This window comes from Rhinatrema bivittatum, chromosome 11 (assembly GCF_901001135.1).
Source record: "Rhinatrema bivittatum chromosome 11, aRhiBiv1.1, whole genome shotgun sequence".
In the NCBI taxonomy this organism is placed as follows: Eukaryota; Metazoa; Chordata; class Amphibia; order Gymnophiona; family Rhinatrematidae; genus Rhinatrema; species Rhinatrema bivittatum.
The window spans coordinates 101,677,623-101,697,023 of record NC_042625.1 but is presented as its reverse complement, the minus strand read 5'-3'; the positions used below and the strand labels follow the sequence as shown (position 1 = coordinate 101,697,023).

The window sequence follows — 19,401 nt, the reverse complement described above, 5'->3', positions numbered from 1 at the left end:
TGGGAAGTTACCCTCCCAGTGTTTATAATATATAAAAGCTTTACTGCCGCTCATGGAAATGGGACAATACAGGATAGGTCAGTTTAATACTGGTAGTGCTGCAGGACTGAACATGTTCACTCTCCTCTCCCCTGCTTGCTTCCATACAGAATCCTGCAAGGGCAAAGATTACTACCGTATGTTCTAATTCTTACCCTTCTCTGTCCCCAGTCAGCCAAAGGGAAGGGCTACAGCTTTCAATCTGACATTGCTGGCAAAAAGGAAGCACTCTTACTCCCTAACCATAATCAGGGTATTCTGTTGGACAAGGTTTACGGGACGTGAAGAGATGGGCTGCAGAGTAATGAATGTGGAGCAGTGACCTTGCCCACCTGACAGAGGCCAGGCCTTAATCATTACTGCAGATCAACCTATTAAGGAAAGAATACAGCAACTATCCAAAGATGCTAAACTGACTCCTCTTCTTGCTGCATAACCAATGGTATAGAAACACAGTCTGCTCTCTCCTGCTTTAAGCAAATCCTGTTTAATTTCAAAATGATGTAGGACATAGCAGAGTTGCTTACCTGTAACAGGTGTTCTCCCAGGACAGCAGGATGTAGTCCTCACATGTGGGTGACGTCAGCAGATGGAGCCCTATCACAGAAAACTTTGTCAAAGTTTCTAGAACTTTTGACTGGCACACTGAGCACGCCCAGCATGCCATAATCCCTGTAGCCACAGGGGTCTCTCCCTTCAGTCTCGTTTGTAGCAAAAGGGGCGAGCGAAAAAATAAAATAATAAAATGTTCCGGAACCAACTCTGCGGGGTGGCTGGCGAGTTTCATGAGGACTATATTCTGCTGTCCTGGGAGAACACCTGTTACAGGTAAGCAACTCTGCTTTCTCCCAGGACAAGCAGGATGGTAATCCTCACATGTAGGTGATTAGCAAGCTACAGGCTGACTCATATTTAATTTGGACCAACAGTATACAACTTGTGCAACAAGCACAACAACTAGGGTACTGTTGGTAAAAATGAGGCAGCCTGAAAATCACAGCAGATGGATGTGGAAGGAGTTGGGATTATACTGGAAATAAGTTCTTCAAGACGGATTGGCCAAAGGCAGAGTCTTGACATCCTTCCTTGTCCAGGCAGTAATGAGCTGCAAATGCTGCAGCTTTGCAGATGTCAGCAATCGGTACTGAACGATAGTGTGCTATTGAGGTTGCCATGGATCTCACTGAGTGCACCTTCACTCATTCCTGGAGAGGAAGGCCTGCTTCCTCATAGCAGAATTCAATACAGTCTGCTAGCCAATTGGAGAGAGTCTGCTTGCCCACTGCAACTCCCGGTTTGTTTTTATCGAAAGAAACAAAGAGTTGGGTGGATTTCCTATGGACTGCAGTGCGGTTTAGGTAAAATGCAAGTGCACGTTTACAGTCCAAAGTGTGTAAAACTCTCTCGCCCTGGTGAGAGTGAGGCCTTGGGAAAAATGTGGGCAAGACTATAGACTGAATCAAGTGAAAGTCAGTAACCACCTTAGGAAGGAATGTCGGGTGAGTACGTAGGACCACTCGGTTATGTAGGAACCTTGTATAGGGTAAGTATGTGACAAGTGCTATCATATTGCTTATGTAAATAAGCAAACGCTAATCATGTTCACAAGTCATCATGAGGTCGGCTCCTTGCCTCCCTCACATATTCTATTGTATATAGTAATTTATCTTCATTCTCCCAGTTAAGGCATCCTTGTTATAATGTAACTTTATGCTCCTCTAAATTGGCACTTGTTAATTGGTTGGTTATAGTTATGCTTAGTTCGATGTAAACCGAGTTGATTTGATTTGTATCAAGAAAGTCGGTATATAAAAGCCTTAAATAAATAAATAAAGTGCTTGTAACTCACTAACCCTTCGGGTAGATGTAATAGCTACTAGGAAGAGAACTTTCCATGTAAGAAATTTAACATCGCAGGAGTGCAAAGGCTCAAACGGGGAGCGCATGAGCCTTGTAAGTACTACGTTTAGGTCCCATTCTGTAACTGGTGGCCGTAGAAGGGGCTTAAGTTGTAGTAGGCCCCTCAGACTCACAAGGGGTTGCGCTGTTACCGGGGCATCCCCCACTCCCTTGTGGTTCGCTGAGATGGCACTCAGATGTACCCTCACCGAGGACGTCTGGAGACCAGAGTCTGAAAGGTGCCAGAGATCGTCTAAAAGAGATGGTGTGGGGCAGGAAAAAAAGGGTTGATACCTTTTTGCGTGCACCATATGGTAAATCTATTCCACTTATAACAACAGGATTTTCGTGTCGAAGGTTTCATGAAGCTACAAGCACTTGAGAGACATCAGTTGAAAGGTTGAGCGGTTGCAGGATCAAGCTTTCAACATCCAGGCTGTTAGGGACAGGGTCTGAAGATTCGGATGGCGTAACATGCCTCGGTTCTTAGTTATGAGAGTGGGCGTTGTGCCCAGGTGAATGGGTGTTCTGATCAAGAGGTCGAGAAGCATGGGAAACCATACTTGTCGAGGCCAACATGGGGCTATGAGTATCATTGAGCCTTTGTCCTGTTGTAGTTTCACAAGAGTTTTGGCTATCAGCGGTATCAGGGGATACGCATATAGGAGGCCTGTGTTCCAGGGGTGAGCGAAGGCGTCCATGGCTAATGTGTTTTGTTGCCTGTACAGGGAGCAGAATTTGACCACTTTGTGATTCAGTTCGGATGCAAAGAGGTCGATTGTTGGTTGACCCCAATGCTGGAAGATTCTCCTCATTACCACAAGATCCAGATACCACTTGTGAGGATGGAACTGTCAACTGAGGTGATCTGCTACTACATTCTGTATGCCTGCTAGATAAGTGGCCCGTAAATGAAGTGCAAGGGCCCAGGCCCAGATCTGCTCAGCTTCTTGGCAGAGAAGATAAGAACCTGTGTCGCCCTGCTTGTTTAAATACCACATTGCAACTGTGTTGTCTGTTTGTATGAGAACAGTCTTGTGTGACAGGCAGTCCTTGAACGCATATAGAGCATAACGTATAGCTCGAAGCTCTAGGAAGTTGATCTGAAACATTGCTTCGAGCTGTGACAAAGTACCTTGAGTTTGATGATTGTTCACATGAGCTCCCCAACCCAAGTTGGCTGAGTCTGTGGTTAAGGTCACTTGTGGAATTGTTGCTGGAAGGGTAGACCTGTCAGCAAGTTGGCTTTGTTTGTCCACTAGAGAAGCGATAGACGTAGCTGGTGGGTTACATGAATCTGGGATGAAAGAGGTTGAGTGGCTTGGAACCATTGCGATTTCAAAGTCCATTGAGTTATTCTCATGGCCAGTCTGGCCATAGGAGTGATGTGGACCGTGAAGGCATGTGGCCCAGCAACATTAGGAATTGATGGACTGAGGCTGTTTCTTTTGTGCGCAGAGACAAAGCTAGCCTGGAGTGTGTGTCTGCACGGTCGTTGGGCAGGAAGGCCTTTGCGACTGTGGTGTCCAAATCTGCTCCAATGAAAGTAAGGAGGTGAGATGGCATTAGGTGGGATTTTTGGTAGTTGATGAGAAATCTCAACAAGTGTAGTAGATTGATAGTGAGCTTGAGAGCTCCTTGCTTGGATTGGCTCTTGATTAGCCAGTTGTCCAGGTAAAGAAACACATGTATGCTGTTCTTGCGTAGATGGGCCGCAGCCACTGCTAAGCACTTTGTAAATACATGGGGTGCCGAGGCCAGTCTGAAAGGCAGAACCCGGTACTGAAAATGTTGATGTCCCACTATAAAACGCAGGTATTTGCGGTGTTGTGGGGATATTGGAATGTGAGCATAAGCATCTTGAAGATCCAGAGAACAGAGTCAATCTTCTTTTTGCAGAAGGGGAGGCATGGTGCCCAGGGACACCATCCTAAATTTTTCTTTCTGTAGAAATTTGTTGAGATTGCGGAGGTCTAGGATGGGGTGGAGGCCACCTGGTTTCTTTGGAATGAGAAAATAGCTGGATTAAAACCCTCTGCCCTGCTGGGCCCGGGGAATGCTTCCACAACCCTGGTGCTCAGAAGGGTGGACAGTTCTGACTCTAGAAGGGTTGTGTGATCTTTTTGCATCCACAGTGGATTGGGTGGTGAATCCGGGGGTACCACGAGGACATTTAGATGGTATCCCTGGGTTATGATGGATATAACCCATTGGTTTGTGGTAATGCTGAGCCAGTTGGTTATGAAGTGGTGAATCCGACCTCCTAATGGCAAGTCTGGTTTTGGATTTGTGGAGTGGCTGCTGTTCTCTGGATAGACTTCAAAATCCAGAGGCTTGGCCTGTCGTGGATGTCCTCTCTGAGGTGGTTTGGTTGGTCTCACGCGAGATGTAGGTGAGTAGTACCTGCGTGAGCGATAAAACGGTCTTCTGGGGTCCCTTCTCACAGGTCTTCTTGTAGAAGAGGGAGGCTCTGTAGTAACCGTGGATAGTTGATGCAGTGTCTCGTGGTGGTCTTTAACTTGAGCCACTGCGTCCTGTATCTTGTCACCGAATAGATTTTCTCCAGTACATGGCAGATCAGCAAGCTTGTCTTGGACTTCAGTTCACAAGTCAGATGCCTTAAGCCAGGCCCATCTTCTGGGGCTGATTCCCGTCGCTGATAAGCGAGAAGCAGTCTCAAAGGAATCGTAAGCAGCCCTTACTTCATGCTTTCCAGCCTCAAGGCCTTTCTGTAGTATGGTGTTAAGGTTATCTTGTTGCTGTTGGGGAAGAGAGTCAGCTATTCCCTGAACTTGCTTCCAGAAATTTCTCTGATATTGTGTCATGTATAGTTGATATGCAGCTATGCGTGACACTAGCATAGAGCCCTGAAAGATTTTCCGACCAAAAATATCAAGGAATTTTTGGTCTTTTCCGGGGGAGATGAAGAGTGAGGGCGCAGTCTCCTGGCTTTTTTCTGTTCGGATTTGGAATCCTGGAGTAAGCTGGACCAGACACGTTGCATCTGTCTTCCTATTTACTGGTGGGACAGTGCAAGGGTGCTCCCAAAGACGGTGTTGGAGATCCAAGAGTACCTCATGGATGGAAATAGCCATAATTTCTTTAGGAGCATCAACAAATTGGAGGACTTCCAATGTGTTATGGCGTGTGTCTTCCTCTATGACCAGATCGAAAGTGATTGTCTCTGACATTTCCTTTACAAAATTAGCAAATGAGAGGTTTTCTGGGGGAGACTGTCTCCTTGCCTCCGGAGGAGATGGTTCTGATAGTATGTCCTCCGTAGAAGTGTCGGTGTCAACATCCTTCCATGGGTCAAACGGGCTCTCTGGCTGAGATCTCGAGGGAGAGAAAAAAGCTGGTACTGTAGGACGTGTTGGCATTGACAGATCCCTCGATGGAGGATGCGGCAGCGCCGATGACAGAGGAGAATCGTGGGTGTCTCGGTCCTGTGAGCCCCGGTTACGGCATCGGTGGAAGCAGTGCTGGGAGAGGACTGGAGTCCGTGCCTTTGTCTTCTGAGGACCCCGGAATGGGTATCGGGGGTTTCAGAGACTCAATAGGTTGTTTTGGCATCGGTGGCCCTGGCCGATGAACATGTCCAGGCGGTCGAGCAGCGGTGTGAAGGCTCTGATATTGGTGCCGGCAATGGGGTCGGCATCGATGGTGGCTGTAGGTTCCAGAGGGCAATGAGGACAGCCTGTCGGATATGTATGTCCAGCTCCTCCCTGGAAGCTGGTATTGACGCCACAGCTACAGAGGGAGGCAGTTTAGGCACTACTGGCACCTCCACAGGAGTTTGTGGGGGCTCAGTACCCGGCACAGATATCATAGGAACATAAGAAATTGCCATTCTGTTGCCCAGCATCCTGTTTCCAACAGAGGCCAAGCCAGGCCACAAGAACCTGGCAAGTACCCAAACACTAAGAAGATCCCATGCTATTGATGCAATTAATAGCAGTGGCTATTCCCTAACCAAATTTGATTAATAGCCATTAATGGACTTCTCCAAGAACTTATCCAAATCTTTTTTGAACCCAGCTACACTAACTGCACTAACCACATCCTCTGGCATCAAATTCCAGAGCTTTATTGTGCATTGAGTGAAAAAATGTTCTCTGATTAGTCTTAAATGTGCTACTTGCTAACTTCATGAAATGCCCCCTAGTCCTTCTATTATTCGAAAGTGTAAATAACCGATTCACATCCACTCGTTCAAGACCTCTCATGATCTGAAAGACCTCTATCATATCCCCCCTCAGCCATCTCTTCTCCAAGCTGAACAGCCCTAACCTCTTCAGCCTTTCCTCATAGGGGAGCTGTTCCATCCCTTTTATCATTTTGGTTGCCCTTCTCTGTACCTTCTCCATCACAACTATATCTTTTTTGAGATGCGGCGACCAGAATTGTACACAGTATTCAGTATATCGGTGGGGATCACCTTGGTATCTTTTATATTTTACAATATTTTATTTTAATTTACATAATATATTTATACTATTTTATGATTGATTTTATTTTTTAAATTACTGTAAACAGTCTTGTTCAATCCTGTATTGTTAAAGACGGCATAGAAATGGCATAAATAAATAAATCTCGGGTGAAGAGGAGGGTTGGAGGCTTCTCTACCCGTGTCCTCTTTACAGTCGGCTTGATAGCCATCGAGGCCGATGAGGTGTCAGTGCTGGCACCGGGAGTAGAATTGTGTCGGTGCAGGTGACTATGTTTCCCTTGGTGCTCGGTCCGGTCTTTCTCCAGCACTGAAGACGACAATGCCTTAAATGTTGTCCGTGATGGATGGTCACCGCTGCCTTGGTGCTCCCGGTGAGGTTTGTCGATGGGCTTTTTCGATGTTCTTGCCGGTGACGACTGGGTGGACATCGATGGAGTTATCTTGATTTTGAAAAGGGACTCCATCTTGTCTAGGCGAGCCCGCCTACCCTTCTGGGGCATTTGAGCACAGCTTGGGCATCGACGAACGTTGTGTGATGAGCTGAGGTACAGCACACAGACATCATGCGGGTTGGTAATCGACATGGTATGGGGACGTTCCGGGCATTTTCTAAAATCCATTGCCATGATGGAAAAAAGGGGCCGCAAAAACTGTCGATGGCCCTCGAAAACCGAAGAAGGGGAGCAGGAACCGAACAAAGATGGTGGAATTTTACTCACCAAGCGACGAAAAACGATGTCGCGATGAGAGACCCTCTATGAGGGAACTTTTTTGTGAAGTAAACTTCAAGTTTTTTCCGTGAGGAAATATAGTGAGAGAATTCTCACAGAGCTCCTAACCGCGAGGCAAACTGCAGCATGGAAAAAAAGAGACTGAATGGAGACCCCTGTGGCTATAAGGATTATGGCATGCTAGGCATGCTCAGTGTTACCAGTCAAAAGTTCTAAAAACTTTGACGGAAAAGTTTTCCGTGATAGGGCTCCGTCTGCTGATGTCACCCACATGTGAGGACTACCATCCTGCTTATCCTGGGAGAAAGTATGTTATGGTATTTAGAGCCGTGAACTATTACAGATGTCCAAACAATTAACATCCCTCCCTCTCACTTCTCTGTGTGATCTTGGGCTAATCAGCTAAAAATAATCTTGACTTCCCTTTTCCCTCTTCCTTTGAAATGTACACTATAGGCCAAGCACTAGAATGGGTAGTTAAATGTTCCATCTGAAATATGACCAAGTAGATTTCTACATAAATGGTAAAAGGTATATTATGAAATCCTGTACAAAAGTTTACAAAAATAATTCCTACTTTTCTGCAGTGAGTACATGAAGCATAACACTTTTGTGAGACCTTGTTTACCAGGCAAGTAAAGATTTAAATGTGCGTACAAAAGGTGCAATCCAACATACACAGCTACACAGCGGAGCCCTATCACCACCTACCCTCTGCAGCTAAAAGTGACACGTGCATTACCTCTTCCTCACTGCTTCCTGTAAGCAGATAAAATCATTCTTTAGACTTTGTACTTTCTCCAGATGCTGGGAGGAAGCTGTCTGAAGACTGCAGGAGCTGAACTCTGTGACCAGCTTCTCCAAGGCAGCTAGATTCTTCTCCTGCTCTCCCATCTCTGCATTCAGTTTCTGTAGGTGAAAATTAATCAGCACAATCTAAAGTGTGCCTTGCATGAACCCCATCCCAAATCTAGAAATGCTGCAGAGGTAAACATGTCTTTTTCAAATCAAGTGTGCATCTAAAGGAACAGAAGACAAATTCATCAATATGGTTTCCACTAGAATGAGAGCATCATCCAGAAAGACTGAAAAAAGAGGAAAGAGGGTTTTTATGCTGGGGGAAAGTTCCATCATGGCCATGTTGAGTTTAAGATGGTGGCGAGATATCCAGATGGTGAAATTTGTGATTGGATTTGTGATGAAATTTGTGGTGTAGAAAAGTAGATCTGGAAGTCATCAGCATAAATGTGTTACTGAAAAACATGGAAGATCACAGCACGAAAGTAGTGCTTGAGCTAAGGCTGCAAGTGGAGAGTTATTTTGGGGAGTCTGGGGACCTTTTAGATTGTTGTAGGAAATGTGATCATGGTACATTACTGCTTTTCTACTTTTTTATTGTAATTTAATTACTTGATTTTATTTTTGCTGGAGGGCTCTCAAATAAGATTAGTTTGGATAGAAGGCTTCTAGTAGACTTTTTGGGGGGCTTGGTGCTTTTGTTTTCTATTATGTTTATTTTAACTTGTGGATGTTATGTGTATGCGCAATGCAGTTGGTGTGTTTTATTATATTTTGAGTTGCTTTAGATGTCTATTGAATGTATTTTAAATTATTTTTGTTTTCATTTAATTATTGTATGTGCATTATGTTTATTGCTGTAATCCATCTTGTTTATCCATGATGGAACATAAATACGTGAAATTAAATTACAGCACTGGTGCAACGCTTACCCTCCATTTCTTCTTCCTCAGCACATTACCTCATTCTACTTCTCTTCTCACCTTGATTTGCTCGGAGATAAGCGTGATATCTTGATCAGGCTGGTTCCCAGATGTCACCAAGTGAACTTTACTGTCCATAAATTCCTGAAGTGACTCCAGCAGTTGCTCGTAACTCTCTGCTTTTGGCAAAAGTTCTTTCAGCACTGCCGCCTGGTCCTGCTGCCTCTGGCCTGCTTTGCAGAAGCGCTCTGTCAGCTCAGCCAGCTTTATCTGGAGGGTGTCTGCGGCAGCACTGTCTGCTGTGGCCAGGAATTTGCCCACCATTTCCCGAGTGGCATCCAGGTTAGTTTTCTGGCTAGCAATATCCTGCTTCCATTTCTAACAATGAAAAAAAAGTAAAATTGTATTTCAGAGGCCATAAATAAAAGCCCAAGTGTTTGTAATATCTCACGGGACCTTGAGGGGGGAGCCCATTTGTTTTGCAAAGCCCCTCAGGCTGGTGTGGAGAGGGGTGATGTATCTAACATTAGGATGCGGAGAATCACCAGGGCCGCTGCCCTGTATGAACAATTACTCTGCTGCCCCCTCAACCCCAGTCTGTTTTTAACCAACACACAACAGAAACTGTCAGTCTCATATTTTGTCTCAGACCCCCTTTACCCACTGAAAATAGCTCTGCACCCTCCGGCAATCCAAACTTTCATAACTGACACAACCCCTGAAGCTATCTTACCCCATCTACAGGTCCAAAAATGCCTAAATTGTGCAGATGTGCTCCCCAGGTGCTCCTGCCCCACATACCAGTACATAAGAAATGGCACCAGCTGGACCCTGTAGCCTGCATTGTTGTGGTGCCATCCAAAAAACCCCTGCAAAAAAGACATTTGGAACCCATATGGCATTCTGCCTATTGTAATGTGTGCACTAAAGTAAACTATAGATAACTTCCTGTCACTCAAACAGGAAGAACCCCATCTATGACAATGCAACACTGCAGATATTACACCAGGCCCTAAAACATCTCCTACCAGGAATGCAGAACAAATCCCTACATAGAAACTACAAGTTAGCAGAATGCGCCACTTCAGTCACAGATGTCCAACACCAAATGCAGAATAAAGAGACCATAAAATATAAATAAAAATGGATGGACAGAAACTGAACTGGAAACTGCAACAAACCAGACTGTGTGTGCAGCAATGGCAAAACAGTTCCTCATACATAATCCAACAATAAAATCAAGAAATATAACTCTTGCATAATTAACCATACTAATAAAAAGAATACTGCCGAAGAGCTCTTGACTAGAACATCCAATAATTAAGATTGGCAGATCCCATGACAGCATGGCTAATTCATCCTGCTATCTACGGAAACACCGTTTACGATAAGAAAACTTGCTTTTATAATTTTTCTAAACAGCAATAAAATATTTCAAAATGGCAGAGACATCAAATACCCAATAACTAAAATCCCCACCCTCCATATCTTAAAAAAATTGATATCCTGTTACCTTGAGCTTGTTATGAATTAGTGAGAATACACAAACTTTCTTCACACACAAACCCACACACACATACACACACTCCAGGCAAGCTCCCATTCACACAAACCCACACACACACACACTCCACACGCAAGCTCCCATTCACACAAACCCACACACACTCCAGGCAAGCTCCCATTCACACAAACCCACACACACATACACACACACACACACTCCAGGCAAGCTCCCATTCACACAAACCCACACACACACACACACAATCCAGGCAAGCTCCCATTCACACAAACCCACACACACATACACACACACACACACACTCCAGGCAAGCTCCCATTCACACAAACCCACACACACACACACACAATCCAGGCAGGCTCCTATTCACACAAACCTACACACACACAACCCAGGCAGGCTCCCATTCACACAAACACACACAACCCAGGCAGGCTCCCATCACAAAAACACACACAACCCAAGCAAGCTCCCATTCAAACAAACACACACACAACCCAGGCAGGGTCCCATTCACACAAACCCACACAACCCAGGCAGGCTCCCATTCACACAAACCCACACACACAAACCACGCACGCTCCTATTCACACAAACCCACACACACACACACAATCCAGGCACGCTCCCATTCACACAAACCCACACACACACACACACAATCCAGGCACGCTCCCATTCACACAAACACAGACACGCTCCCATTCACACAAACAACCCAGGCAGGCTCCTATTCGCACAAACCCACACACACACACACACTCCAGGCAAGCTCCCATTCACACAAACCCACACTCACACACACAATCCAGGCACGCTCCCATTCACACAAACCCACATACACACACATACACACACACACACAATCCAGGCACGCTCCCATTCACACAAACACAGACACGCTCCCATTCACACAAACAACCCAGGCAGGCTCCTATTCGCACAAACCTACACACACACAACCCAGGCAGGCTCCCATTCGCACAAACCTACACACACAACCCAGGCGAGATCCCATTCACACAAACCCACACACAACCAAGGCGAGCTCCCATTCACACGAACCCACACACACAAACAATCCAGGCAAGCTCCCATTCACACAAACCCATACAGACAACCCAGGCAGGCTCCCATTCACACAAACCCAGACAACCCAGGCAGACTCCCATTCACACAAACCCATACAGACAACCCAGGCAGGCTCCCATTCACACAAACCCACACAGACAACCCAGGCAGGCTCCCATTCACACAAACCCACACACACACAATCCAGGCAAGCCCCCATTCGCACAAACCCACAAAGACAACCCAGGCAGGCTCCCATTCACACAAACCCACTCAACCCAGGCAGGCTCCCATTCACACAAACCCACACAACCCAGGCAAGCTCCCATTCACACAAACCCACACAACCCAGGCAGGCTCCCATTCAGACAAACCCACACAACCCAGGCAGGCTCCCATTCACACAAACCCACACAACCCAGGCAGGCTCCCATTCACACAAACCCACACAACCCAAGCAGACTCCCATTCACACAAACCCACACAACCCAGGCAAGCTCCCATTCACACAAACCCACACAACCCAGGCAGGCTCCCATTCACACAAATCCGGCAGGCTCCCATTCACACAACCCAGGCAGGCTCCCATTCACACAAACCCACACACACAACCCAGGCAGGCTCCCATTCACACAAACCCACACAACCCAGGCAGGCTCCCATTCACACAAACCCACACAACCCAGGCAGCCTCCCATTCACACAAACCCACACACAACCCAGGCAGGCTCCCATTCACACAAACCCACACAACCCAGGCAGGCTCCCATTCACACAAACCCACACAACCCAGGCAGCCTCCCATTCACACAAACCCACACACAACCCAGGCAGGCTCCCATTCACACAAACCCACACAACCCAGGCAAGCTCCCATTCACACAAACCCACACAACCCAGGCAGGCTCCCATTCACACAAACCCACACAACCCAGGCAGGCTCCCATTCACACAAACCCACACAACCCAGGCAGGCTCCCATTCACACAAACACAGACACGCTCCCATTCACACAAACAACCCAGGCAGGCTCCCATTCACACAAACCCATACAGACAACCCAGGCAGGCTCCCATTCACACAAACCCATACAGACAACCCAGGCAGGCTCCCATTCACACAAACCCAGACAACCCGGGCAGGCTCCCATTCACACAAACCCACTCAACCCGGGCACGCTCCCATTCACACAAACCCACTCAACCCAGGCACGCTCCCATTCACACAAACCCACTCAACCCAGGCACGCTCCCATTCACACAAACACAGACACGCTCCCATTCACACAAACAACCCAGGCAGGCTCCTATTCGCACAAACCTACACACACACAACCCAGGCAGGCTCCCATTCGCACAAACCTACACACACAACCCAGCCGAGCTCCCATTCACACAAACCCACACACAACCCAGGCAAGCTCCCATTCACACGAACCCACACACACAAACAACCCAGGCAGGCTCCCATTCACACAAACCCATACAGACAACCCAGGCAGGCTCCCATTCACACAAACCCATACAGACAACCCAGGCAGGCTCCCATTCACACAAACCCAGACAACCCAGGCAGGCTCCCATTCACACAAACCCACACAGACAACCCAGGCAGGCTCCCATTCACACAAACCCACACACACACAATCCAGGCAAGCCCCCATTCGCACAAACCCACAAAGACAACCCAGGCAGGCTCCCATTCACACAAACCCACTCAACCCAGGCAGGCTCCCATTCACACAAACCCACACAACCCAGGCAAGCTCCCATTCACACAAACCCACACAACCCAGGCAGGCTCCCATTCACACAAACCCACACAACCCAGGCAGGCTCCCATTCACACAAACCCACACAACCCAGGCAGGCTCCCATTCACACAAACCCACACAACCCAAGCAGACTCCCATTCACACAAACCCGGCAGGCTCCCATTCACACAACCCAGGCAGGCTCCCATTCACACAAACCCACACAACCCAGGCAGGCTCCCATTCACACAAACCCACACACACAACCCAGGCAGGCTCACATTCACACAAACCCACACACACACACATAACCCAGGCAGGCTCCCATTCACACAAACCCACACAACCCAGGCAGGCTCCCATTCACACAAACCCGGCAGGCTCCCATTCACACAACCCAGGCAGGCTCCCATTCACACAAACCTACACAACCCAGACAGGCTCCCATTCACACAAACCCACACACACACAACCCAGGCAGGCTCCCATTCACACAAACCCACACACACACACAACCCAGGCAGGCTCCCATTCACACAAACCCACACAACCCAGGCAGGCTCCCATTCACACAAACCCACACACAACCCAGGCAGCCTCCCATTCACACAAACCCACACACAACCCAGGCAGGCTCCCATTCACACAAACCCACACACAACCCAGGCAAGCTCCCATTCACACAAACCCACACAACCCAGGCAAGCTCTCATTCACACAAACCCACACAACCCAGGCAAGCTCCCATTCACACAAACCCACACAACCCAGGCAGGCTCCCATTCACACAAACCCACACAACCCAGGCAAGCTCCCATTCACACAAACCCACACAACCCAGGCAAGCTCCCATTCACACAAACCCACACAACCCAGGCAGGCTCCCATTCACACAAACCCACACAACCCAAGCAGACTCCCATTCACACAAACCCACACAACCCAGGCAAGCTCCCATTCACACAAACACACACAACCCAGGCAGGCTCCCATTCACACAAACCCACACAACCCAGGCAGGCTCCCATTCACACAAACCCACACAACCCAGGCAGCCTCCCATTTCACACAAACACACCACTGCTTCTGTTCTCTTTTTACAGGGCTCCCCCTCCTCGCTCACAACTTCTGCAGCTGCTCCTGTTTTTTTGGTTTTTTTTACACTTCTGACTAGTTCCTCTGCAAGAAAAGCCACCCTACCAGCTTAAATATTCCTAAAAGCAATTCTGCCTGCCCTGCTGACGCAGCCCCGTTTGCTCTTGGCTGCCCGTGCTAGCAGCACAGAGCAGGAACCAGCTAGGTCCAAACAAGGTAGTCAGAGGTGCTCCGTGACACCGCTCCATACGCCTCCGCTGGATGCAGCACCCATGGCTTCGGGGAGGCTCAGAAAATGTAATCTTAAAATGGCTTCAGGGGCAGAGGGAGCGGGAAGGGAAAGCTTTCCAAGTTAATCTGCAATTCTACTAACTGCCTCAAGCTCTGCTCTTCAGTGAACAGGCCAAGCAGGATTCAGGACGACGAAGATGAGAACAAGGACAAGACTGCCATGAACCCTTGGCCTTCACTGCCACCCACCGCCCTGGGTGTGCCGTCCTGTGGAAATGCATGGCAGGTACCCCCGGGTGCGCTGGCACTGGTCATCATATCCACAGGGAAACCAGAACAACTCATAAGAATCAAGGTGAACCCTAAGGAATTTGTGCTTGATGGCACCACAAAACCTTACAATGAACCTAGACAGATAGAATGAGAAATGGCTTCTCTCACCCTGTACACTGCAAGCGATGCTTGGATGGAAGTGGATGAGATGTTATCCACCTTGTGCTCTTCAAGCTTCTTTTCCATCCCTACCATCCACAGACATAAATTTTCAAGGCTCTCCTGGACACTCTGAGACTCTGCAACTGATTTCTGAAGCAGATCCAAGTGCTTAGACAATCGACTGGAGAGATTCTGAAAACGGTTCAGGATGGAGTCTACAAGAGAAACAATCGCATAGTTTAGATCAAGCATCTTTGGGATTAGAATGCAAAATAGCAAATCGAGAAATAACTTACCTAATATTTTTGTTTTCCTTAGTGTAGACAGATGGACTCAGGACCAATGGGTTGTGCTCCCCTGCCAGCAGATGAAGACGGAGTCAGATTTCAAAGCTGACGTCACCCTAGATAAACCCCTGCAGTGACCTCAGCCCTTCAGTATTCTCTTCAAAAGCCACTGTGGACCTACTACTGAAAAACTTGATTAAAAATATGATTAAGAACAGATAACCGTAACTGTACTCAACCAATCAAAAACACTAAACTTCAGTAAGAATATAGATGCCCTGATCTAGGGACTGGATGATGGCTTATCCGTAATCTTTTGGAATCGATATCCACTACACGGGCGAATCCTTGGTACTGTTCTTGGACAGCCATGGGCATGATACTGAGTCCATCTGTCTACACTAAGGAAAACAAAATTATCAGGTAAGAAATTTCTCCATTTCCTAGCGTGTAGCAGATGGACTCAGGACCAATGGGATGTACAAAAGCTACTCCCGATCGGGGCGGGAAGCTGCCACGGTCCAGTTAAAGCCTTGCAAAGGCTGCGTCCTCTCGGGCTTGAACGACCTGAGAAGATGTGTAAGGAGCACCACGTCGCTGCTCGGCAGATGTCGATGGAAGACAGCAGTCTAAGCTTCCGCCCATGAGACCACCTGAGCCCTAGTGAAATGAGCTTTCACCTAAGAAGGTAATGGCTTTCCCGCCTCCACATAGACTCCTGTGACCACCTCCTTAATCCAGAGAGCTATGGTAGCCCGTGAAGCTGGTTCCCCCTGCTTCCTTCCACCGAGAAGGATAAACAGTCTTTTGGACCGGGTCTGAAACTTCCAGATTCTGTAGCAAACGTTTACTGACATTCAAGTCACGGAGGAGGTGGCATTCTTCCGCATCCTTGTGCTTACTTAGGGATGGCAATGAAAGGACTGAGTAAAATGAAACTCTGAGACTATCTTGGGGAAGAAGGATGGAACGGAACGAAACTGTAACGCTCCTGGAGTCACCCGGAGGAACGGTTCCCGACAATGCCTGCAGTTCAGAGATGCGAAATGCTGAGCATAGAGCCAGCAGGAACACCATTTTCAAAGTTAATAAACGCAAGGAAACACACTGTGCAGCGGAAGGAAGGCCAATACTAGATTAAGATTTCACAAGGAACCGGCCACCATAGGGGTGGCTGGAGGTGCTTCACCCTTTTCAGAAAACAGGCCATGTCCAGATGAGCCGATAGGCGGGTTCCGTTAACCTTGCCCCTGAAACAGGAGAGAGCCACTACCTGGACCTTCAAGGCGTTAACGGTCAAACCTTTATTCAAGCCGTCCTACAAAAATTCCAGAATTAGTGGGATTCTGACCACCCGAGGGGAAACACCGCATTCCTCGCACCAGGCCTCAAATACACTCTCCAGACCTGCACATATGCTAGGGACATAGAGAACTTCCAAGCGCGAAGTAAGGTGGCAATTACTGCTGCAGATTATCGTCGCTTCCTCAGGCGAACCCTCTCAAGAGCCAGACCGTAAGACAGAATTGAGTCAGATCCTTGTGAAGGGCCGGTCCCTGCTGAAGCAGGCCTGTGTGGTGGGAGGCACAGGGGGCCTCCACATGTCCGCATACCATAGACACCTGGGCCAATCTGGAGCAACTAGTAGGATTAATCCCTTGTGGTACTCGATTCTGTGAATGACCCTGCCCCACAGATGCCACGCGACTCACCTTGACCAAAGACCAAGCTTTCTCGACAGCAGGACCAACTATTTGGAATAACATCCCTTCAGACCTTAGGCTGGAACCATGCCTCCCAACATTTAGGAAAAAACTTAAGACATGGCTTTTCCGCCAAGCCTTCTCAGATCCCCCGGATACACACTAGAGGACCAAATTCCCTTCATGAGCGATGGAACCTTGTACCTCTAAGTTCATTAAGCACAAGCCCGCTTACCCTATTGTATTATATTACTAGTTTTCTGCCATTCTAGGCCTCTCTTTCCAGCAGATTAAGCCTCCAAGTTCACCCTCCTTGTTGAATGTAACTTTGCTGCCTCCATTCATATGTTTATTTCTGTTTCAGTTTTTTAGCCTGTTCGATGTAAACCGTTCGATGTAAACCGGTATAGAAAAGTGTTAAATAAATAAATAAATAAGGTGTGTAGCAACTCTGCCAACAGACTGATTAACATGGAAGGTGGAAACCACTTTCAGGAGAAAGTATGGCAGTGTCTGCAAAGATACACAGACGTCCGATATTTGAAGAAAAGGATCTCGACATGACCGAGCTTGCGATTCCGAAATTCTCCTCACAGAGCAAATGGCTACTAAGAAAACAACCTTTAGAGTCAAATCTTTAAGAGTCGCTCTGCGGACAGGTTCAAACGGAGCCTCACACAAACCCCAAAGGACCAGATCGAGGTTCCAAGGAGGACAAACTCTCCTCACAGGAGGGCGCAAATTCTTGACTTCTCGAATAAACCTGATCACGTCAGGATGAGAGGACAAGCAGCAACCATCCAGCTTTCCCCTCAAACAAGCCAAAGCTGCCATGTGAACTCTAAGAGTTGAGGGTGAGGTCCTTGACCAGGCCGTCCTGAAGGAAAGACGTGTGACACTGAAGCTCGAAATGCCTCTATCCCCCTAGCCACTCAACAGGACTCGAAGACTTTCCAGACACGGACGTAAGATAACAAGGTGGACTTCTGCCTAGACTGGAGGAGGGTAGTAATTACCGTTTCCGGGTACCCTCTCGACCTCAAATGCCTCCTCTCAAAAGCCAAGCCACTAGACAAAAGCGGTCGGAAAACACGAGGCCCTGCCACAGGAGGCGAGGGAGATGACTGAGCCACAACAGGTCCTCGACCTCTAGGTTTACCAGATCTGCGAACCATGGGCGGCACGGCCACTCCAGGACTACCAGCACCACCTCCCCTGGATGTCTCTCTATCCACCGCAAAACCTTTCCCACAAGCAGCCAAGGAGTGAAAACATATAGGAGAACCCCCTGCGGCCAAGGTAGGACCAGAGCATCTAGGCCCTCTGCCCCGTATTCCCTTCGTCTGCTGAAAAAACGAGGAGCTTTCCCATTGTGGCGAGTCGCCATCAGATCGACCTAAGGGTAGCCCCATTTCATGCAAATGAGCTGCATCGCTCTGTCCGACAATTCCCATTCTCCTGGATCGAGGAGAGTGCAACTGAGATAATCTGCTTGATCATTTTCGATTCCTGCGATATGAGACGCCGTTATTTGAACCAGGTGCTATTCCGCCCAAAGGATCAACTCCTGAACTTCCAGAGACACTGAATGGCTGTTGGTGCCCCCCTGTCTGTTGATGTAGGCTACCGCCGTCGCATTGTCCGAAAGAACTCGCACCGAATGCCCCTGAACTACAGGCTGAAAGGCAAGCAATGCCAAACGCACCACCCTGGCTTCCAAGCGATTGATCAAGAAGCCTCCATGGCCGACCAGGTGCCCTGGGCTGCTTGACTCTGACAACTGCCCCCCCATCCAGAGAGGCTGGCATCCGTAGTCAGAATCACCCAATCTGGAACTTCCAAGGCGACCCCCTGAATGAGGTTGGGTGTGTGCAGCCACCAAGACATATTGTCCCTGGCTGAAGGAGAAAGAGGGACAGGCTGGTGAAACTACTCCGACAATGGACTCCACTGGGCCAGAAAAGCCCTCTGAAGGGGACGCATATGAGCAAAGGCCCATGGCACCAGATCTAATGTGGAAGTCATTGAACAAAGGACCTGCAACACATCCCAAGCTCTGGGTACACACAACTGTGACAAGTGCTGAACCTGAGTCTGCAAGTTTGTGCACTCTCTCTTCCGTCAAAAAGACTCTGCCTTGGCTTGTGTCGAAAAATGCTCCCTGTCACTCCAGAGTTTGAGACGGGACTAGGTGGCTCTTGGCCAAATTCACCACCCAACCTAACAACCACAGAGTCAGAAGGACCGCTTGTACTGTGGTAAGACAACTGTTCTCAGACTTCGCCTAAATGAGCCAATGGTCGAGATAAACATGTACGAGAACTCCCTGCCGCCGTAACGCCACCACTACAACTACCATGACTTTGGTGAAGGTACGAGATGCCGTGGCCAGTCCAAACGGGAGCGCTTGAAACGAAGTGCTGTCCTAAAATCATAAACCTCAGGAAGCGTTGATGATCTC

At 48.1% G+C, this 19,401-nt stretch overlaps 1 protein-coding gene across 4 annotated transcripts in view; it reads right to left on the bottom strand.

The window, feature by feature from the left end:
• The window catches only part of MACF1 (microtubule actin crosslinking factor 1), a 513,108-nt gene that overhangs the window by 246,866 nt on the left and 246,841 nt on the right, over positions 1-19,401 (bottom strand). For all 4 annotated transcript variants that reach the window (XM_029570961.1, XM_029570962.1, XM_029570959.1 and 1 more), the window contains 3 exons: positions 14,957-15,165; positions 8,901-9,218; positions 7,862-8,028 (listed from right to left, as the gene is read on the bottom strand). In XM_029570961.1, the coding sequence (XP_029426821.1) occupies positions 7,862-8,028; positions 8,901-9,218; positions 14,957-15,165 (694 nt within the window). The remainder of the gene's footprint in view (positions 1-7,861; positions 8,029-8,900; positions 9,219-14,956; positions 15,166-19,401) is intronic.